The sequence below is a fragment of the Mus caroli genome, chromosome 4 (genome assembly GCF_900094665.2).
Source record: "Mus caroli chromosome 4, CAROLI_EIJ_v1.1, whole genome shotgun sequence".
Taxonomy (NCBI): domain Eukaryota; kingdom Metazoa; phylum Chordata; class Mammalia; order Rodentia; family Muridae; genus Mus; species Mus caroli.
Window position 1 is genome coordinate 103784702 of NC_034573.1, and position 23983 is coordinate 103808684.

The following is a 23983-nucleotide window of genomic DNA, read 5'->3' on the forward strand; positions in this document are numbered from 1 at the left end:
CTCACTTTGTAGACCAGGCTGGCCTCGAACTCAGAAATCCACCTGCCTCTGCCTCCCGAGTGCTGGGATTAAAGGCGTGCGCCACCACGCCCGGCCATTTGCATACTTCTTATACATCATGGAATACACTTTAAAGTTCTAAAACCAAGAATATCCAGTTTTTATTTAGGGGCCCTATTTGTACTTTGTATTTGTATATATACTCTGACATTCTTACATACCAATGAGCTGAAGAAGACATGTATGTAATCTCAACCTTACAGAGTAGAAATTAAGGATCAAACGTCTGTGACTCATCAGTATAAGTCCAGACACTAAATGGCAAGCCTTAAACTTTAACCTCAACTGTTCTCCTTCCTGTGCTTTAAATAGTAGAGCCAGTATCTCCTCAGGAAGAACTTCAGTGGATTAAAATAGAAGTGAGTTCATAGGAATATGTTAAAATCTAGGGCACATTTCTAACATCTACATGCTCAGAAGGGATTATGCCGTCAACCGAGGAAGAAGAAATATATGTAAGGAATGTCACCAGAGACACATTTTAACTGACTTGAGAGTTCACAGAGAACATCACTGATAAAGGACATGGGTATTTCCTGGGACACTTAGTTGTCCTCCTCAGCTGCGTAACCACACCATTGAGTGCTGCTACATTTCTCTTGGTATATGAATTTATAAAGATTTGTTTTTCATGGCTTTGATATTGTTCCATGAAAAGAGAAAAGCCTTTCTTGAAAGACAATATCATAGAACACAGGTTAAAAAATTGAAAATAGATACATCTGTAACTTTAATTTTTTCAAAACCTATTTTAAATCTTAGAATGATGGTTCTTAAGTACTTTAACCTTCCTTTTAGCCCACCACCCACCACAGGTAGTGGGAAATAAAGGATATGGGGGTGGAGGTAGGGAGGTGGACCTTTTTAGAAAGGTTCTTTGGTTCAACTCCCCTCTGTGTTGTTTGGGAATTGGCAGTTCAGTTCATAGATTAGCTTAATTCACTTGAAAACAGTTCAGGAACACACTAGCAGTTCAGTTTGGTAGAGTAGGGACAGCAAACACGAATCAGCAGTGATAGCAATACCTAGCAGAGAGATCCAGACCTCAGCCTCCTCTCGAGTCAGCAGTAGGGACCAAGAGGAAATCCTGGAGGAATGGCTCTCTCAGGGAAGTGAAGATCAGTGAAGACTCAAGGTCCACAAGCATTGCACAGCTGGCTTTAAAAGTATGCCTAGCTCAGGTTCTGGCACTGTCCACCAAGTCCTTTTTATAGCCTCCAAACAACACTTGTCCTTCATGAGTCTTGCCTTAGCTGATACCACTCTGCCAATCAGACTAAGTCTGAGGAAGTGGCAAGAAACTGCCACACACCACCAGAAGTTTTTTTTTTGGTGTGTTTTTTCTATGGAGTCCCATCAAATGCAGCTCAACCATGTAATGTAATACATGCATGTATATTGGTAACAAAGAATCCTTCATCATGTGTCCTTTCACATACTTGCTTTCTACTGTGTCTGCTTCAGCTAAACATTCCTTCATGTGTTTGCCCCAACAAAACAGCATCTAACTGACTTTCCAAAGAACCCTTAAGTTTCTACTTTATATACCTTTTGAGGCTTACAAATTCATCAGGGAAAAAAATCCTCAGTAATAGTAGGGAAACTACTTACAACTTTGTAAAACCTAATTTTCATCTACTTATGAACCAGGGTATGAATATATCACCTTTAATTTTTTATAGAAGTATCAGTAAATAGTAAAATAGTAAATAATAATCAGTAAATAGCAAAAAGTAAAATATTTGTGGGCTTATTCTCACATGTCAAGGACTTGTACTTTACTTGTATAGATGCTTTGGGAAAGGGAAACTACAATCTGAATAAATTCCACCTGTCATAATAGCAGTACTATGGCCTCTATGGATGAGCAGACTCAGAGTTTCCCCTGAATTTGTCACTGTTGTGCTTGTTAACCCTAATGCATGTATGTTCCAACTAGTAAGAAGGAAAATATATATGTATGTATATGTGTATATACAAGTTTATATATGAAAATTTGAGGGGATTTATTGTTATATATGTGAATATATATTCTTATATTGTGGGATTTATTATACTATACGTATACCATATATACCATATGTATATATGTACATTGCTTACAGGCTGTGCTTTGAGTAGTCCAGCAATGGCTATCTCCTAGTGGAAAGTCCAAGAGTCCAATAGTTGTTTGGAATAAGGCCTTACCTAGTAAGATAGATAGATAGATAGATAGATAGATAGATAGATAGATAGATAGATAGATATAGAGATAGATATAGATAGATATAGAGATAGGTATAGATAGATATAGGTACAGATATTCCAAAGAACTCTAACAGCAATGAAGGAATGTACTTTTCAGTGAGATTGAAGGTAAAAGTCAGTTATGTCAAATGATGTTTTGCTAAAGCAGACACACACATGTACTGTAGGACTTTCCCTGTCCAATCACATTAGGGCAGTGAAAGGCCTGTGATTGGACAGGAAAAGGGAGGCGGAGCTAGGAGTTGGGGCGGTGGAGAGGTTGCAGGAGAAGAAGCGAGGAGAACCAAGATGGCTTTGGAGTGTACCTGTGTGGCATTTTCTAGCCATAAATAGCTGTGTTTTCACAAGGTTTGAAATATTGAGATAAAGCTTTTATCCTTATCAATTGGCTTTAAAATTATTGTATTGACATCTTGTAAATAGTAATATTATTTATATATAAATCTGATTGGTTAATTAAACATTAAGAGACTTGATTCTACTGGGTAATTAGATGGTAAGGTGACAGATCATAGGTGTGTGGAGCATTGCATGGTAGTGAGATGAACTGGGGAGGGCGGGTGCCAGCAAGATGGCTAGCAGAGGCCCTGTGGCCCCACAGAGTAGGAGAGTTGGTGGGCAGAGGGACCGCTGAGTGAGAATCACTGGGCAGGAGCCCTGTGGCCCTGTGTGAGCACTGCCGCCTGCTCACCAGTTGCCTTGCCAGTACCAGCGTGGGAACATGCTGGCTTTCTCTCTTTTTTTTTTTAATATTTCCCCAACACACATGAAGGAACGTTTTGCTGAAGCAGATACAACTGAAAGGATGTTTTGCTAAAGCAAGCATGTAAAAGGACACATGTGACGGATTCTTCACTAAGAACACACATGTATTGGTTTGCCTTACATGGCCTTACTGAGCTCTGCTTGTGGTAATGCCGTAGAGAAAAATTTCCAAAGACCTTCTTGTAGGCTCCCGCCTCTCCTCGCCCCTTCCAAGGACTTGGGCCAATTGGCAGAATGATATCAGCTGATACTGACTCGTGTGGAGTTTTGTTAAGACAGACTCATGGGGTGAGGCAAGACCCGTGAGAGGACACATGATATTTAGGGGGATATAAATAGGACTCAACGGACAGCGATGGAGTCTTGCATAGCTAGCTTTGCAATGCTTCGTTGGTCTTGCATCTTCTCTGAGAGAGGCATGGCAGAGAACTTCTGGTGTCCCTCCTGGTTTTGGTTGCTCCTGCTGACTCATGCCGATTTGCTGGAGGCCTGACTGTTTCTGCCAGGTCATGTCACCACTGCTCAAACATGTTTGCTATCCCAACACTACTGGACTGCTGTTATATTCGTGAGGTGTTTGCAAGTGAATTGAGTTGCCACTGCTGATTCCTGTGAATTGAACTGCTGATTTCCTGACAATGCTCCAAAGAACAATTTCTAAACAGGTCCACTTCCCCCATATCCTAATAACCTTTCTTTTCCACAACTTCTGGTGGGGTGGTGGGCTAGAAGAGAGGTTAAAGCATTCAAGAACCTTTGTTAGAAGTAGTGTTTGTAAAAACAGCTTACAATCACCAGAAGATGTAGCCCAGATTTACAGTGGGTCTTCCCACCTCAAATGATCCAGTCCAGAAAAATCCTTCACAGGTACACTCAACAGCTTGGATTTTAGTTAATTCCAGATGTAGCCAAGTTGAGAGCCAAGAATAGACATTTCAGGGGTTTAGGACAATTATGTTTTATAAGAGCAACTATAGTTCTGACGTGGAGGATCCTGGAGACAGCAGTGGGATATCATAATTCACGTGAACTGACACTGGAATTTGTGGTCCAGAGGACTGCTTCTAGGTTACTTTAGTGATTGTGACTTATCAATCCTCATTACTGGAAGATTACAGTGTGTATATACATGTGTGTATGTATGTGAGTGCATGTACATGTATTATACTTAGCTATCACATTTTACTCAGTGGCCAGAAAAGCATAGTAGTTAAATGTATGTGGCTTCTGAAGTCAGCTGATGAATAAATCAAATCTTCATTCGACCCTTTAACTGCATGTTCTCAGAGAAATGTCTTTGAGTCTCAGTTTCATGTGTAAAATAAAAATGTTACCACCCATTTAAGATTCCTCATTAACTACTAAGTGCTTAAAACACTGCTGGGCCCCTGCTAGGAGCTATATAAAGGGCATTTATCACCACCATCACCACCACCATTATCACACCACTACCACCACCATCACTACCACCTTCACCACTATCATCATCATCATCAAACTGGCAATTTATTAGATTCATTTAAAATGCTATTTTAAAATAATCTTTTACTATTTTCCCTCCCAGAATTCACAAATTAATTATGTTACTAAATAGAAAAGTATTTTGTAAGGGAATTCACCATGTCACATAACATGGACATGTTAAAAATATTTAAAAATTTTCCAAAGAATAGGAAAAAAACCAAAAACACAAGCAAAAACAACTATGCTTTCCCTGTTCTCTTCTGTGTCCTGGCAGTGACTCACATATGATTCATTCCTACGGTTGCCCTGCATAAGGAATGCATGTTGGCATGGAGGCTGCATAGTTTGGAGAGGTTTTCTTGATAATCTTAAAGAAAACAGTCAAAATCATCTTGGTTCTATTGGAACCCAGAGGAGAACTGTGTTTTGTTGTTGTTTTTTTTGTTGTTGTTTATTTGTATGTTTGATTTTTTTGTGCCAAAAAAAGAGGAAAGATGCCCATTTTTGAGTTACAAAGTATTTTCAGGTGTTTATGTTGCGAACATGGGACAAAGAGAACATTTGACTCTAGTGGATTTTTAACCTATCAGACACTGAGTGCCTACTTAAAGTTTATAGTTTACAACACCATAGGTTTTATATAGTCTGTGCATTCATTATTCATAATTGTGACAGAATACCTGATAAGAAGGGACTTAAGGAAAAGAGATTTTAATTGGGTAACACTTCTAGGGGACACAGTCCATTATGGTGAGGAAACATGGTGGCAAAAGCTAGAGGTTGCTGGCCACATTTTACAAATTTTCATGTCTATAACATTTCAACTTTGTATTTTTTTCCAAAAAAAACCCCATCTTTGGACATTTAAACCATGCCATCTCACCTGACTGATTTAAGCCTCCATCAGTCCAAAACACCCCACTTTCCCCACTTCACCAGCATGTAGCTACCTGTAACTTGTAAATGCTCTAGTGAATAGCTCCACACCTATACCAGCAAAGGAGGGCCTGGTTAAACCCAGTGGCTCACAAAACAAAAGATAAAATAGTGGGAAGGGAACTTGTTGGGAGAGGTAAGGTGCATTAGGGAGGTGGCTAAGGAATGGGACTGAATATGACCAGAATGTATTATGCAACTGTATGAAATTTTTAAAGAATATTTTTTAAAGGTTAAAAACCATGGGCATATATAGCATAAGCAATACATGTTGAAAATATTTAGGTGGATACTCCAGGCGAGGACCACCCATTTCCTTAATGAACAATGGAATCAGATAGTGAGCCCTTCATCTTAAAGGATGATTTTTATCAGAGAGAGGGGCAGAGTTTTAGAGTTTGCTTGGAGTCACAAAGAAACACAGTGTATTCAGAAACTGAGAAAGCAGAGTAAGGTTAGAGGACAAAGGCGATGGTGATGCTGGGTCTGAGGCAGGGTTGAAACGTATGCTGGACTCCACCCAAATATTTTACTTTGATGCTTATAACATTTGAAGTTTGAAAATTTTTGCAGAAATATCTTTGGACATTTAAACAATGCTATTTAATTCTCATAGTATTATTCAGGTGTACCTGAATCCCAAAGAAGAAAGTAGAGCTAAGGTTAGAAGTTTTGTGGTTTGTGAACATAGGTGAAAAGCTGATTCCTTATCTGAAGTTTCATATGAAGAAAAATATCAAGGAGTATTCACAACCAGTATAGCTTTTGACTGAATGGAACTTCTAAAATCTCTTGTACGATATACTTCCAGAATTGACTTTTATTCTATCTTTTAAAAAATCTAAAGGAAAAATAAAGTTAAAGCCTAAACTTAATTTTTTAAAAAAAATCTAAAGAAATAAAAAGTCTCAAATTTCAAGTGCGCTTTTGAGAATAAATATTGGTAATATAAAAAGTATTTTCTGGCAATAAACCCTGAAATTATTGCCAGAGATTTTTTAGCTTAAACCCTTGCTGTTTGAATACACAGGAAAGGCTTTAGATAGCTTTTAATGTTTGGTGTAAACTTTTTTTTTCTTTCATGAAGAAAAAGAATGGCATACCTAATTCTTGTCACAGTATTATCTATAAGCTTCCCTGTATTTTTAGTGGACAGAACATATTGTTCACTGTGTATAGCCTGATACCTTTAGGTTTGCAGTCGTCTTGCTTTGGCCCAAGACTGAAATCATATAAATAATAGGCACCGTTTCTTAGACCCCAAACATCAGTAAAAAGTTCTTCTGATAAACGTGTGTTATTATTTTCTGAATAAATATCTAATCTTCAGTTAACTGAGGAACTTCATGGTGCAGCTTCCATGAGGCCATTAGTCATGATGCATATTCTAGTGATGCCCTGTTTGGGTGCTGAAGATATGGGTGATGCTCCGAAGATGGAGAAGACAGGGCTTCAGAATGACTGAGATGGGTCTATAGCAAATGTTTTCAATGACCTAAAAGTCTACTTATAAATAATTTATTAAGTGAGCTTCCAAGGAAGATGAGAGATTTAGAACTCTCACTGGTGTAACCAGCTTCTGTCCCTACAAAATATGATAGCTATGAATGAATTATCAAGCGAGGCGAGATCTGTGCAAGTAAGCAGTCAGGGGTAACTGGGAACTGGTGTGTGGAACTCAACACGGTGGTCGAAACTGTTGAGAAGTGCCTCCCTTACAAGTCTTCACAGCAGAGCTGCAGAACAGTCAGCTCAACCACCAAAGATGGATACCCAATTGGTGGGACGACCTGGGAGCTGAAACTTTGAAACAGAGCATGGATGTGACTGATGTCTCTAGGAAGCACCTGACAATGGCTTATACCCTCTCGTCCCCACTACACTAGAACCACAGAACATAACGAAGAAAAGCTTTAAGCTCTGAGCTGTGGAACCAAGGGCCCTCTACACCTCTATATAAACATAAAGCAAGAGACCATGAATATGATAATGGGACGTTGGGGCAGGCTTCCTTCTAAGGCTATTGCAGAGGTCAGCAAGAACCCTCTACAAGGGCTTTCTCCCTCTCCTACAGTGGGGTTGAACTAGACTAAGTTGGGAACTGAGAGCTATACTGTTGATTCAATACAGTCCTGACACAAACAACCCAAAGAGTAACCAGTCTAAACTCCACTGGGGCAATATGTATCCCAAATCTGGTGTAGATGGTTTGAGGTGAAATGTAAAATTATATGCATATGTCTATCAGCACAGTTCGCTACTTAAAACATCACACAAAGAGAAGAAAACATCATAGGGAGAGAAGGTAAAATCCTGTCTCACCGTGGAAGAAATGTTGATTGATATAACTTTTAAATTCTAATATACTTGCCCTTATTTTTTAATGTTTATAATTATATATAATATAACAAATATAACATGTAATATAAATTTATAAGTAATATATTTATGAAATGTAATATAAATATATAGTATAATATAAATAATACATAATATAGTAATATATATATATATATACACAATTATATATACAAATGTGTTTCATTTTAGAATCTTTAATCTTACAGAAATATCTTGCAGTAGTCTTGAGTTAGTATATACATTGCCCCCTTAGGGTATATTGTGATGATGGTTCTGTCTGATCCCCCCATTTTTCTACTGAATACTCTTGTGACAGACACATGTTCTGGAGAGATGTGACATACATTCATCTATTTACCCTGCAAAGGTAAATAAGGACAGACAAAAGCCCAGCTTGATGAACTAATGACTTTTATTGGGGTTACTTATAGGAGTATGGACTGCAGGTTACTTACAAGAGCAGAAATGACTCTAAGACCGCTGCACCTAGTGGCAGAAGCCATGCAAGAGAAGCTGCAGTGGTCAGGTGAGCTTCCTGGAGATGGCCCACTCTGTTGGGCATTTTTTTTGTGCAGATCAATATGAAGATGACTTCCATAAAATAATATTGTTTAGATTAATTAATGATTTTACAGTATTCCTGATTTGTTTTAAATACTTTTAGGAAGTTAGGGTAACTGATAGGAAGTTTAAGGAGATCATTTAAGTTATAATAAAGTTAGAATTAAGAATAGAATGTGCCCTCTCCTTTGTAGTGAAAATAAGTTAGAAATGGCGTACAGTGAGTTTTCATGTGTTACAAGCATGTAATTGTACTAGGAAGAGAAAAATAGGCTTGGGACAAGTGAGTAATGAAAGAAAACATTCATTCTAGGTTGGGTCTGAGTTACTGGATCTTGTGATTTAGGGATGTGGCCATAGGTTTCAGTGTGCAACATAAGACAGGGTTATAATTAAAGAGTAAATAATTCTCTTATAAGAGTAGAAAATAGGTAGTGTAGCTGAACAAGACTTCAAAAATAAATATACTTTTTCTATATACGTAAAAGTTTTGCTAGGCATATGTTTCAAAAAATACACAATCAATAATTCAGTTGTAATATCCTCTTGTGTAATGGTTTTATTCTGTTTTTGAAGAATATGTTTTCATGGTGATTGTTTTTAGAGAATGTGTAACTTCTGGCTATGAGATAATCTTTTCCTTAAATAGAGAACTTTGTCTTAGATGTTATAAAAAGGCCAAGAGGAAAAAATACATTGTTGTAGCTTGCTCCCTCCATTGTGTGTGTGTGTCTGTGTGTGTGTCTGTGTGTGTGTCTGTGTCTGTGTCTGTGTCTGTGTCTGTGTCTCTGTGTGTGTGAAAATTGTTGGAGCCTGCTCATTGGCGCTTTGTTCCATCCACCCAATGTGTAAATATGTATATATGTATATGTGTATATGTGTGTATGTGCATATGTATATAAAGATGGTTAGAGCTTTGTTCCATTCACTCAATGTATAATAAATATGTATGTGTGTGTGTATGTATGTGTGTATGTGTATATGTATGTATGTGTGAAGTTGTTGGAGCTTGTCTCGCTTCATCAGTGTGTGTGTGTGTGTGTGTAATTTTCTTTCCCTCTTTTACTTTTCTCTAGTCACTAGCTGCTATCAGTACTGGCCCCAAGTCACTGATTCTGTGCCCTGCCTCAGCTTGTCCTGTGGTGTTGAGGCTGGCTTTTAATACTCTTGCATGAATGACAGCTCACCAAAACTGGAAACGAAGCACTTCAACAGGATGAAGAGTGTCCTCTCCCAGGCAGCTCAGCTGGGCTTTGTTTCTTGCAAGCAGTTTGGCTTGTCTCTGTCTTTTCAGGCTGTTTGGCTGGTCCAAGAGTCTGCTTTGCAGCTTGCCTCATTTGAGAGGGACTCAGCAGCCTTTTCTGTCTTTATTCCCTTGGGGAATGGAGAAGCCCAGTGAATCTACTTTAATGGAACTCCTCTGCAAGTGAAATCTGTTACCTTACTCAGACCAGTAGTTCTCAACCTAATGCTGTGACCCTTTAATACAGTAACTCATGTTATAGTGACCCCTCAACCATAAAATTATTTTCATTGCTACTTCCTAAAATTTTGATACCATTATGAAACATAATGTAAATATCTCATATGCAAGATATCTGATATGCGACCCTAGTGAAAGGGTTTGGCCCCAAAGGCATCACAACTTACAGATTGAGAGCCATTGCCTTAGAGCATCCTTTCACTTCACCTCCTTATAAACATTACACCCTAAGATACCCTCTCAGTTCACTTTCCCTTTACATCCTATGTTGTAGGATATTTCCCTTCAAAAGGGAAGGCTTAACCTTTTAGGAAACTGCTATACAGCTGTCTTATTTCTATTCTTTCTACACACAATATTTATTGGTGAGGGTTCTCTTGAAAAGCAGAATTGACACATGAGTAGCATATAAAGCTGTTTATTAGATTGGTTTACATAATACACGTTGAGTAGTCTAAAAGTGTCTGCATTCCAGGAGACCAAGAACTCAGGAACTACTCAGTCCACAAGGCTGGGTGCATTGCAAGTGTCCACCTGGTTTTGAAGGACTTCTGGGTTTCTGATGATCTTCAGTCCATGATGGAAGGCAAAGAAACTAGATTCTGATGTCAACAAAGGATGGCAGAAGCAATGGTGACAACAAAGCAGATACACTCACCAACAAGGAACAAAGTCAGGCAGGCTAAAGCAGCCCTGCTCTTGCTTAGATCTCTATCTGGGATACTAACAGAAGGTGCCGTGAACTCTGGGTAGAGTCTTTCTGTATTAATTAATCCTTTCAGTAATTACATTCATATGCCTTCATAGTGAAAGTAATACTAAGAGGGAAATTCATAGCTGTAACTACTCATATTTTTTTAAAAATTATTTTATTTACATTTCAAATGTTGCCTCCTTCCCAGTTCCTCCTCTAAGAAGTTTTCACCCCATCACCCCTCCCCTTTGCCTCTAAGAGGGTGCCCCCCACCCACTCCACCCACCCCCTTACCCAATCTCCAACCTAAACCCCTACCCATCTCTCTTCCTATTGCATCAAGTCTTTACAGGATAAGGCACATCTCCCACCTAGGTCAGACAAGGTAGTCCTCTGCTACATATGTGTTGGGTACCATGGACCAGCCCATGTATGTTCTTTGGTTGATGGCTTAGACTCTGGGAGATCCCAGGGGTCTGGGCTACTTGATACTGTGGGTCTTCTTATGGGACTGTCATCACCTTGAGCTCCTTTAATCCTTCTAACTCTTCCATAAGGGTCCCCTACCTCAGTCCAATGGTTGGCTGTAAGTATCTGCATCTGTTTCAGGCTGCCTTCTCCTCAGGCTAAGGAACATTCTAGAGCTCCAAGTCACATGCTTTCCTCTCCTTGGTTCTCTTCAAACGAATGTTGATACTGGGGTTTGTGGAGCACCAGACATCACACAGGGCTTCTCAGAGAATTCCAGCATCTCAGGTAGCCAAACAGAACTGATTGTCTTCATAAGAACACATTAACTGGGAAAAAAAAGTAGGAATTATCCTTGCAGAGTCTCTCAGAGGACAGCCATGCTTCTGTCATGCAGGAGCCTTTGGGGTCTGGGTTACCTCATGCAGGATGATATTTTCTAGTTCCATCCTATTTGCCTATTAAAATTCATGATGTTCTCGTTCTTAATAACTGAGTTTCCACTGTGTAAATTGAATCACATTTACTGTATCCATTCTTCGGTTCAGGGAATCTGGGTTGTTTCCAGCTTCTGGCTATTATAAGTAAGGCTGCTATGAACATAGTGGAACACATGTCCTTGTGGTACAATGGAATTTTTTTTTTTTTGGTATATTCCCAGGAGCAATATAGCTGCATCTTCAGGTAGAACTAATTTCCAATTTTCTAAGGAAATGCCAGATTGATTTCTAGAGTTGTACCAGTTTGCAATCCCACCAGCAATGGAGGAAAATATAAACCTTAGGAGATCCTAAATAAACAACTTAATGATGTACTTTAGGTCCTTAGAAAACAAGAACAAACCAAACCTCAAGACGAGCAAAATAAAAGGAACGATCAAGGTCAGTGCAGAAAACAGTAAACAGGAAAACAAACAAACAAAAACAGTGGATGTAATTAGGAGATATTTTAAAATATTTTTTGCAAAATTCTATATATTGTTACAAAATCCAGTTTTCTTTTTGCAGATATTGTTCCCTACCATTTTAATGTAATATTCATTTTCATATATTCTTTATATTTTGAAGTAATATGAGAATTTTGCCTTGGCTCTCTGCTATTGCCTTGATATATCGCAACATAATTTAACAGTTAATAATTTTTGGCTACTAGGTTGTTTCCTAGTTCCTTTAGTATATGTTTAAACTTGTAAAAAGTGTGTTTGCACCAAGTGCAGGTTACAGGACCAGCTTATTAGTGTTCATGCTGTGAGTAGCTGACAGAAGGGTGGCTCTTCCTTGTTTGTTTGTTCCAGAACTTTCTACTGTTGACATACATTCCAGCCTCAATGCCATCTTCAGAAGCTTTATTTGCCTCGTGTTTCTTTTCTGGTTTGGTTAAGTCTTACATATAAAAAACCCATCTGGGAAGCATATTGCATATGCACATTGAAGGCTAGAAACTCATTTTTAATTAAAACTTTATTCGGCACTCACAGTTCACTTTGTCCTGCTTTTATTATGAAACATTTCAGTCTTCTCCCCAAAACACATATGTCTGGAGCGTTTCAAGATGTTCCTTGTTGTTCGTGTGGGACTAGTTTCTGTGTGCTGTCAGTTCACTGCCATATGTCCCGGCTGTTCATTTTGTTTCCTTCCTGGTGTTTATGAAGGCAGCATCTTGCATGCGACACAAGTTCATCTTGTTCCAGCCTCATTTGTGAAACTTATCAGGTGGTGGGTAAGCAGAGTGGAGACTGCAGAACACTTTTGTATTAGGTGTCCAGGGATCAGGGGAGGGTATGGACTTTTAGGAGCTCCAATGTGTGTGTGGAATGTGTCGAATGACACCTCAGTTCTTGGTTATGATGAGGTCACTATTTGGCGGTTTTTAATCACAACACAGGTGGTAGAAATTGCAGTTCCTTAATATAACCATTAAAGTCCAGGCTGAGGCTTGGGGGGGGGTTTAAGAATTGATCACCCCTGTATTTTTGGCAATGACACATCTCTCATGTTCTCTGAAAGTCTCTACATGATTGCCCACACCATCACAGATGCTTTTGAGAAAAGCTGTTATGCCTCAGGGAGAATTAAGAGTTGAGCTAGCTGAAAAGCAGTGATGTTTCTGTTAATCTGGATTGGAAAATGCAGTTCTAGCTACATTAGAAGCTTTCTTGCCTTTGAAGATAAATATTAGTCAGAACAGGCTTTGTACTCTGTGTAATATCAATTCATAAAGCACCAAACTGTCTGTTATGTGATGTCTAATGAGTGCAGTCTTATTATCTGAAATTATCAAATAGTTATATTTTAACTTGTTCTAGCAATTAATTCAACCTGGTCCCCTGAAATATACTGAGCATATTTTATGTTTTCAGATTTATTAAAACGTTATTGAAAATTGCATATATTTGAGGCATGTCATGTGATTCTTTGTAGTCACTGGACAAGTCTGGCTTGCCAGTGTGAACAGCAGTTGTTGGACTAGAGAAGAGACCTTTATATCTGTGGTGTGGCCTCCTCTAAGCTAGCTTGTGAAGTGGAAACTTAAGGGTTCTTTGGAAAGTATTAGATGGTGTTTTGCTGGGGAAAACACCTGAGGGAACATTTCACTGAAGCAGACACAGGGGAAAGGATGTTCTGCCAAAGCAAGCACGTGAAAGGACAGGAGATGAAGGATTCTTTGCTAACCATATGCATAAATTGGTCAGCCTTACTTTGCATAGTTGAGGTGCATTTGTCAGGACTCCATAGAGAGAAATCGCACCAAAAAACCTTCTGGCAGGGTGCTGGTGGCTTCTTGCCACTTCTGCAGACTCAAGCTGATTGCCGGAGTGATGTCAGCTGAGACAGACACACATGCTGGACAAGACACATGGAGGACCAGTGATGTTTGGAGGGCGTATAAATAGGACTCCACAGACAGTGAAGGAGCTGAGCTTGGCTTGCTTGCATAGCTAAATGTTTCTTGTCTTGAATCTCTGCTGATTTTAGTTTTGCTGAGAGAGACACAACTGAGAACTTTGCCTGGCATTCCTGTTGGCCCTGGTCCCTCCTGCTGACTTATGCCAATTTGGCTGAGGCCTGACTATCTCTGCTAGGTTGTGCTACAGCTGCTGCTAACCTGACACGACTGAAGTGGACTGCTGGTATATCTCTGAAGTGTTTGCCAGTAGACTGAGCTGCTGTTGCTGACCAGTAAACTGAACTGCTGATTTCCAGATAATAAAGATAGGATCTGCTCCAAAGAACCATTTCTAAACAGGTCCACTTCCCGATATCCTTTCTTTTCATTGCCTCTGGTGGGTGGTGAGCTAAAAAGGAGTTTAAAGCATTTAAGAACTGTCATTAAAAGTAGAGTTGTGAAAAACTGAAGTTATAAGCTTGTCTTGAAAGACTCCGAAAGGAGCCCCTCGCTCAGGCCTCAGGACAATAGCGGACACCCAAGAACTCACGACAGACTGAGCTTGTTGCAAACCACATGAGGCTTTATTCGGAGAAACCCAGAGCTCTGGGGACGACTCATATCCCACGCAGGGGTAGAGGAGTCGACCTAGAGGGGAAAGAGGTCCCACTTTTTATAGGCCCTCAGGGGGGGAAGGAGAAGGGGGAGAGTAGGGGATTTCCAGTTCTAAACAATGCCTATTCTCAAGAAATGGGTATGGGAGGGGTACAAGGAAAGAGTCTAATGAAGGTGCAGCAATGGGCACACACCTGGTCAGAACATTGGCAGACACACAGGTTCAAGGAGTGGCCAGAGCATTGTGCACCTCTATTTTTCTAAATCAGTGAAGCTAGTTCTGCTAACACTGATGTCTATCTTGCCAATTTCAGGGCTTCTGTGTCCTTTTACATTCTGCCAGGATCTTTCATTGGGCCTCCATTCTGCCAGGATCTTTCAGTCTCAATTTGGTTCTTTCATCTTTTTTTTTCCCCGGTGTTTTGGTGTTTGTCTTTCCTTTTTCAGAACTTGACTTTGCTCTCCAGATGATCTAGGTAGGTTAGAGAGGATCCTCAGAGTCGGATTATTATTCCAATCCTGTCTCTGGTCTGGCCAATGATTCTTGAATTCTTTTTTCTTACAGCTGTGTGGGAGGAGTAGAGATGGACTTCATCAGAACCTTCAAGTTTCTACAGACAGTATATTATTGGCTGACTGGTCTCTTCCTCCCTTCCTTGGTCTGAAAAAGAGGAGATAATGCTTAACTTTAGGGCTACTATAGTCACCACCGTGAGAGCCCCATTCTTACTGTGCACCAAGGGCTTCATACCATGAAGAGGATAAAACATGGCTGCCATGCAGTGAGTGCCTGGTGGATACTGACCTCTGTTATTCATACAGCTCAAACTATAACTTATTAATTCATTTGAAATTTCTTTTATGTATAAGAGTTTGTGCATTTTTATCTTTCTGAAGAGACCTGAGACGAGATTAACTTAAAAGATATGTGGTGCATAGCTTGCTGTGATTCAAAGACAGAAACAAGCCATAGAAAAATAAATCAATTAAGATTACCCCCCTAAAATGTTCTGAATGGGAGCTCCCCCTTTCCCAATCTTGACTCATTCTATCGACGCATGTCCTTGCATAGAACTCCCAAATATATTTATTTTGATTATCGTCATCTCTCTTCTGTGACCACGCAGTGTTTTCACTGGACACATTTTCCTAAAGGTTTTGTGGTCCCGGTTTAAAGAGTTTTTTTTTTATGCCTTCCTCTTTTATGTCTAGAAGCTAGACTATTTAGAGCCGGGTAGTTGATTAGACTCAGAAAATGGGATGACCATGAACTTGGCTGAAGATACAGAAACATAGCTAGGGGCCAACAATTATTACGAGATTTCAAATATCAGCAAACACTTCAGGGATGCTGAAGAGAGAAAATAAAACACACAAGGACTAATGGTTTCTGCTGTGGGTGTCTGTAGGGCAGGTTGGAAGGAGTCATGTGTAGAACACATGATAGCCTTTTTGTTATTTGTCTGACTGGGTTAATTGAAGCTTATTGCTACTCTGTCTTGAAAAACAGAAGATAGCCATTAGCTACTTCCCACAATGTGTAGGAAATGGAAAGCTTTGTGGTTTAGCTAGAGCCTATCTTCAGAAATCACAGAGGCATTGCATCGGATGACGGCAAGTATTATACACTGTCAGATGAAAAGATTGATGAGCCTGGTTCCTCATTCTGGTTCCATCTTAGCCTCTGAGACCGCAGTGAGAGTAAAGAATGCTGACTAGGGAATATTTCTGGATCCTTCCCAGTGAGGGAGGGGGGAAGAGTAAAGGCCAGGATAGAGTTGTCAAACTGAGATCCAGGTCTGATGCTGGCCTTGACTCTGGGATTTCTGGCATCTCAGAGTTGATTTATGAGGCTGAAGTGATTAATGTCTTTATATTTATTAGCCTCTGGAATTTGTGCTGCCTTCCACATCACCAGTACCCTAGTAAGAAGGGTAGGTAGCTCTTGACCAATCTGGTAGGTGTACACAGCAGCCAGTACCCATGGTTCCAAGTCTTCTATTTTTTCTTTTTAAATTAAATTAAATTTTATGTAAATGCATGTTTTATGGCATGTGAGAAAGTGCACCATATGCATGCAGTACCTAAAGAGGCCAGAAGAGGGTGATGGATTCCCCTGAAACTAAATACATCATTCTGAGTTACCTACCTTATAGGTGCTAGGAATTGGACTATGGTTACCTGGAGGAGTAGCCAGTACTCTTAACAACAGAGCTATCTCTCCAGCCCTCCAGATCTTTTCTTGGAGAACCTGCTGACACATCCCCAGTGTTCTCACTATTCCCACTCCACACCAAGTTCTATTATAGTATTTTGATACAAACACATTAGAAGTGTGGCTGGACAGGGACGAGCTCTGCCTTCTTTTCCCATTTCCTCCACAGGATATCTGCAGTATCTCTCTGTTTTTCCAATTACTACATCACCTAGGAACATCACCACTTCTCCCCTAAAAAAGCTGCAGATCCAGAGCTAAGTGTGTGAGATTGCTAGTGTTTTTCCCAAGTAGAGTTCATAGAGTTACAGCCTTGACCTCTTCACCAAGTCCAAGAAGGATACAAAGGCATCTTTTTGCCAATACCAGTGAGGACTTCACAGTATCTATGAATCAATGGACTTGTGTGAACTTGTGTTTTTTTCTTTCCCATCCAGACCAGACCTGCATCTATGAGGATCTAGCACTTTCCAGGACTGAAGGCTGAGATGTTCTCAGTCCTCTTTTTCACTGCCCACTGGGTCTGTGTATTGCTGTGGAATGCTCCAGTTAATTCAATTCTCTCTGCCCACTCTTGCCTACAGCTGCCCCAATCCAGGCTCCCATTCAAAGAAGATATCTTTTTTGTTATGTGTACTAATTTTTAAATTTTATTTTGATTTTTAAACTTTTAGCTTGCACATTAAAGTTTAAAGTTGTACATAAAATTTACATGTGAATTGGGCATAACATAAAGTAGTTATACTATTATTCATTTATTTAATGGTAACAAATTGTGTAGTTCAGTTTATGATGAAAATCAAGTTCTCCCTTCTGCCCATGGCTGATAGTCATCATCACATCTTTGGATATTCTCGAAATATCCTTTGTTGCTCTCTCTCTGACACATCTGGTAACTTCTTTGACTTTATCTATCTTATGTCCCTTGTGTAAGTGGAATCGTGCCCTATGTGTCTGTCTGGCTTATTCCAGCAAGCATAGTGTCTTATAAGTCCATTTATACTGTTGTGTATAGCACAAGTTAATTTCTCATCACAACTTCATAGTTCTCTACATCATGTTGTTTATCAAGCATGTGTTGATATGCCTTTTAATTCTTTCTCATGGTACTGTAACAGCCTCATAAATCCCCATGCTATAATAAACTCTGACTCTACAATTATCTCTGCTGCCAGAACACTATTACTAAAGAAATAAGATGCTGCCTGGATGTACTCATTCCTTCTACCATCTCTAGTACATCTCACTTCTACATCATCATTGTCATGTTGGTCCCCAAGGTCATCAGTGACATGACTTGCTCCTCTTCTGCCTCATCTGGCTTATTCTCCTCTCACTGTGTGTCAGTCACATCAGCTTCTTCGTTGCACTCTCAAAATGCATGTCCTTTTATTTACTTGCCTTGCTTTGCACCCCAACCTGGAGTCAAATGTAATTCACTGTAGTTTGTTGCGCAGAAATCTCACAAAGTAGAGTTAAATGTCAAGACAAATATTTTCTCATGGAGGCATCTCTAATTCTAGTCCTTTGATGTGTTCCCAAGTTGTTTTGCTCTTTACTTTCAATGCCTGCTCTCTTTAGTTGCCTGGTCTATATTTTCTCTATGGTGACAATATATATCTTTAACTGCTGTTACATAAGCCTGGGAAAGAAGAGCATCCACAAAGAATGCCCTGAAAGTGGATACTGCGGAGGGGGCGGGGCTGAATGTTCAGTTAGAAGTCTGGGGTCAGGGATTAGTGTGGAGGCATAGAGGCAGGGCCCTTAGGAAGTAGTCCTTTACCTCCTAGGCTTTGTTTCTTTGTTAAAGACAACATCTCCAAATCAGGTTGAGAGTAGTAGGAGAGAGATGGTACAGAGGTAGGAGATGCTCTCTGTAAAATAATTAGGGAGGTTTTTAAGCCATCAGTTTTCTTTCTGTGCTGATACGTTTAATCTCAGATAAACATGTACTTCTGCAACAAGTTGGCACTTTCCTATATATATTTTTTTTTCAGAAAGAAATCACCAGTAGTTGGGATCTAATTTTGGAATGGATCATTCACTTGAGTTCTCTTTCATACTGTTTGTTTGGGCTGAAAACTGCACATTTAACTGCAAATTTGACCCAGGTGGGTGATGGATGCTGCCCCTCAGGAGGCTGTCAGCCCTTCACAGGAGTGTGTAAAGAGAGGCTTTGAACAGAGTGTGGAAGATGTCAGAAAAGCTCTGACCCAGGCTAGGAGAACAGGAGGGTTATAGCAGGGACCTCCAGGGGATCTCCCATTCCAGTCGTCTATAATTCTGAAATTTATATGCAGACCACACTAAGAGATGGGGCAGTACTTGACATTCTATTCAAGAGGTAAGGCATAGAGCGTTCCTTTTTCCCTTTCAGCAAAAGCTGTAGATTTAATATAAGATCAGAGTAAAAAGTCCGACATTTCTACTTTGTGAATCTGGGATAAAGCTGAGATTTGATTTTGAAATATGAACATAAAGTGTAACTACCTCAATTTAAGTCACTAGGATTTATATTTATATATAACCTTTAAAGTTCTCCCAACTTTTTACCCCGGAGAAAGGAGAAAATTACAGTCATCTCACTGCTGGAAGTCTAGAGTGGCTTTCCTTCTAGGTTAATGGAAAACCTACCCTGCTTTTGTCTAGCCTTCCAGCGGCTTCCACCTCTTCTGACTGATGTGAACTCTCACACCTGGGGACATCACTGTAAGTCTCCCATGTTAAACTGAGTGCTTTTTGTGGTCCAAGCTCAATTGCAAATCATCTCTAAAGCATTTTATTCTTGATGCTTTTAAGCACACTCTTTGTTTTGAAACTGTCCCTTCACAGTACAAAGCTCCTACTTAATGTTCGGATTGCTTGTGGCAAAGCCATTTCCACTCTGGAAATGACTCTCCACCGTGACATTGTTTGTGCTGCTACTGCCCAGCCTGTCATGGAACTTGTTCCTCCTGTTCACCTCCTTACCACCCCATGGACTTTGCCTTCTTCATGTGTGGGATCAAGTTAGAAATATATGATGTCATGCTTGAGAAGATTTAACCTTTATAATAATTCTCAATTAAGGGATGAAGAGATTGAAGCAAGTGCAGCAAGGAGCATCACAAAGCAAATAGCAAAATCAAACTATGATGCCAGCTTTGACCTTTTGTCTCTCCTGCAGTGAGAGGAGGTAAGCTGAAGTAAGGACCCGAAAACTGTTGTAAGAGTCGCCAACAGGCACAATGAACAAGCAGTTTCCTTTCAGATGGGCTGGTAGAATGTTTTTACTATCTTTACACACACACACATACACACACACACACACACACACACCTCTCTCTCTCTTTCTCTCTCTCTCTCTCTCTTTCACACACACACACACAGTGTCCATACTGAAGCCTCAAACAATGCTGAAGTACCACATAATATTAGGCTGGGTGACTTCTTGCCTACTCACAGGTAAGCAGGCAGAGCCTGAGCCTGAGAACAGGAACTTGTTAGAAGCAGAAAGCCTGGTGGGGTGACAAGGTTGTAAAGGCGATACAGAAGCACTGTAGTGTGGGAGGCTGATGTGCCACTTTGGAGACTATCTACCAATTTGTATGCCCATGGTAGACCCACCCAAGACCTTGGGTCGAGTGCAGGATTCCAAATGTCCTGCCCTCTAGCCCCATGTATGTCAAAGCTGACTTGCTCACCACCTTTAAAATGTTTTATTTGTATTTGATGCGCCTCCAAATATATTGGCATTCTTAATGTGAAGGCTTCTTTGCTTCACCATGTGCATTTTGAAGCTCATATGGCAGTGACTATCCTCTCTGAAAAGGTGGCAATACTTGCCTACCATCCTCTAGAAGTTTGTAGGAATTTGATGAATCTTCATGCCCAGCAGGATTTTGTAACCCCAAAGGCTATATAGACAGCTACTCCTAATTATTGCTCTGGTTTATGATTAGAAATCAGAAAAATTAACAGGCAAAATATATTATGTAGTGAATTTATGAATTTTAAATGTACTCCATAATTTAATATTCACTTATTCACTGGATTTTTTTGAGCATTTACTAGGTTTTCTGATATATATCGTCCCTGGATGAACCCAGTACCCAACTTTAAAGAGCATTGTTCTATAACAAAGAAGAGTAGAAGAGAAATTGTGATGTGAGCACGAGATTCTTATGGTTGAGATAATACAGCATGTGGGAACTCAGAGGCACACAGACGCCCACTGGGTGAGAGGTATCAGTAAGTTATTGGAAGAGATGGTTCCTGAGATGAGCAGGAGCTAGGAGGTACAGGGGAGGAAGTCAAAAGTTGAGTGTGTTCCAGATAGAGGGAGCCACATAAACAGTGGTTAAGACAGAGGAAGGATGGTTAGGTGGGAGAAACTCTAGTGTCCTTTAGATGGCAAGAGTGAGACAAACACATTTATGAATAGATATACACATACACACACACACACACACAAACATAGATACACACATATACACTCACACACACACAGAAACTCTCTCTCTCTGTCTGTCTGTCTCTGTCTCTCTCTCACTCTCTCTTTCTTGAGGGCAATTTATGAGCCCATGGTAGAGCCATAGAGTCTTGGGGTGGATTCAGGATTACAAATGTCCTGTCCTCTAGTTCCAGAGTTTACTTACTGGGTCAAAGATACATGATAGAGCCATAGAGTCTTGGGGTGGATTCAGGATTACAAATGTCCTCTCCTCTAGTTCCAGAGTTTACTTACTGGGTCAAAGATACATGATATTGGCCTCAGGGAATTAAACCAGGCCAGTTGGAGGGGCCACAGCAAGACTGAGGCTGTGATAGTTTTATTGAAAGCAATTAGATGTTTTATACCTTTATCCCGAGAAAGGATCAGCATAGTTGTTATTGCCAGGATACAACGATGGTTGCAAACTTTACAGGGTACACAAAATTCAAGTCTAAAACCAATTGTCCTATCAGACTTCCATGCTTCCTCAACTTCCAAGGGAACATACAGAGAAACATAAAGAAGCGTGAAAGCTTCACTGCCTGAGGGAGTGCTTCAGTCTCTCAGGAAATGGAAGGCACATTGTGTACCAGGAACCATGGACTCTACCCTGAAAAACCCATGGCTCAGGCCTCTCAAGGCAGCTAGGCCAGGCTAACTCCCTGATTCTGTACACCTACCTATGTCAAAGCCAACTTGCTCATCACCTGTGTAACATCTTTTATTTCAGTGGACCATGGTAACTGTTGACACCCTGTAGGATTCTGACTATGTCCCAACCCCACTGATGGCTTCTTTTTTTTCTGGAGGTTCTTTTCAGAGCTGACATTCGCCCACAAGCTTCTTGCCACACCATTTTATTGTTTGCCTCTGACTCCGACTCCACTCACAACCTCACCATCCCATGAACAAGCAGTTTTTAAAATTCTCTCGTTTCTTCAGATCTAGAGTGCTGGGAGCAGAACTCAGGTGACCTTGAGTCCCACCGTGGGGCTCTTACCTTTACACTACCTTGGACTTCATTATAAGAGCTGAATTAGAAGTGTTCTGGTTCTTACAGTACACTGCTGGAGAGTACAGCTTCTCAGATGGGCCAGCTTAGTGACTCTCTGATTCAAAGAGTCAGTGAGGTCAGAAAGTCAGTGAAGGGAAAATTTGGAAGCAGCTGTAAGATGAACAGTTCAGAGATGCTGCTGTGTCTGCAGATCAATGAAATGGGGTTTTATTTGTCTTCAGCTAGAATGAGCAATCATTGACATGGTGATCAAAAGTACATTGCAGAGGACCAGAGAAGAGGGAGAAGGGTCATTCTCAGCTTCATCTGTTCCATTCGGCCTACACACATGAGACTCAGCTGCTTCTGATACCTGAAGGTCATCTCTCCAGAAGCCAACTCCACAACTCTCTTCCCCATCATCCAGAGCACAAAAGGCACAGGGCCTGTAAGAGTGTATGAATCCAACAAGCATCTATTGCCTTCTTTTGTTGATAGGTACAAAGTCAGGTTGTGCATCTCCATTGATCCTGGCTCCTAGGCATGCACCCTCTACAAGGTAAATAGCACTACAGGACAGTGTGGTAAGGGCAACAAGGAGATAGCAAATGCATTGTAGGGGCTGATTGGGACCTTGACTTAGTGTGAGGAATTTGGAAATCTTCCCGGGAAGTTGTTTAAGGACACAGTTTCAGGTTTATTTCAAGGAAGGAGTCTTGGCAAGTAAAGACAGAGGGATAAGGGCCATGGTGTGCCCACACCCAGGCTGTCTGCTCTGCTCCATAAGGCTCTTTGATTCCTGTTGTTTTCAATACATTTTATTTTTACAGCTGGGCTCTAGGTTCCTAGGATATGGAAAAGGTGTTGGGGCAGAAGCAGAATTAGAGCTGTGCCAAGGAGAATCCTGGTCTTGGAGCACTTGTCTCTATACCTGTGCTCTTCGCTGTAATGGGAGTGGCAGGCACAACAGCAACCAATGGCATGATAAGACCCTCCTCACTAGACTCATCTTACTGGGAGCTAAGGAGGCAAAGGGAGAGGGAGACAGGAAGCATAAAGGGATCAAGGGTAGAGAAATGGAAAACCCAGTGTACATGGATAATTTTTATAAAACTCTCTATTCATTTTTTTTTTTTTTACTATGTGTCTAACCAGAAGATACACATACAATGAAGATTGTTGAATAAACTGAGGGGATAATTTTTTTTGAGGTAGGATTACAGGACAGTATAGTAGAAAGAGAGTTGGAGTTGGAGACCCAGTGTGAGTCCTACTGTGTGACCCTGGGCGATCCTAGTGATCGCTCTAGTCCTTCGTATCTCCACTTGACAAGCATATAGGACTGGATGCTCCTCACGGGCTCTTTCATGCTCAGCCTCTGTATTCTGCAGTTAGCCCAGCAAGTTGGAAAGAGAGCTTGCCTCTGGTCTTGGGGACTGACCAGGGTTCAGGGGTTCTTACTCATTTCAACTAAGTCCTAGTCTTCGGAGTCATGCAAAATAGCCCCAGAGAAAGATGTTGATGGCCAGCAGGATGATGGCGTTGATGTTGCAGACACGTCTCCAGAGCGGCTCCTCCTCGATGCTGGTCAGCTTCTGCTCCAACACAGCCTTCTCAGCTGGACTCAGGGCTTGCTGTGGGGCTCCTGAGAGTCCGCAGAACCAGTTCCACAGCCATTTTCCCCAGGACCTGTGTAGGGCTGGGTGGCAGGCCATAAGAGAAAAGGAGGGGAAGGGACAGGGGAAGAAGAAAAAGAAAGG

The 23983-nt window shown here is 40.6% G+C and overlaps 1 protein-coding gene across 3 annotated transcripts in view; it reads right to left on the bottom strand.

Annotated features, from left to right (window-relative positions):
- Window positions 1-15089: 15089 nt before the first annotated feature.
- The window catches only part of Slc5a9 (solute carrier family 5 member 9), a 38640-nt gene continuing 29746 nt past the window's right edge, over window positions 15090-23983 (bottom strand). The window contains exons 15-16 of one of the 3 annotated variants that reach the window (XM_029475725.1): window positions 23685-23922; window positions 15090-15201 (exon numbers count right to left, since the gene is read on the bottom strand). In XM_029475725.1, coding sequence (XP_029331585.1) covers window positions 23714-23922 — 209 coding nt within the window. In that variant the 3' untranslated portion in view covers window positions 15090-15201; window positions 23685-23713. Of the gene's footprint in view, window positions 15202-21532; window positions 23923-23983 lie in introns of those variants that run through there. The other 2 variants (XM_021160027.1, XM_029475726.1) reach the window with 2 other exon arrangements.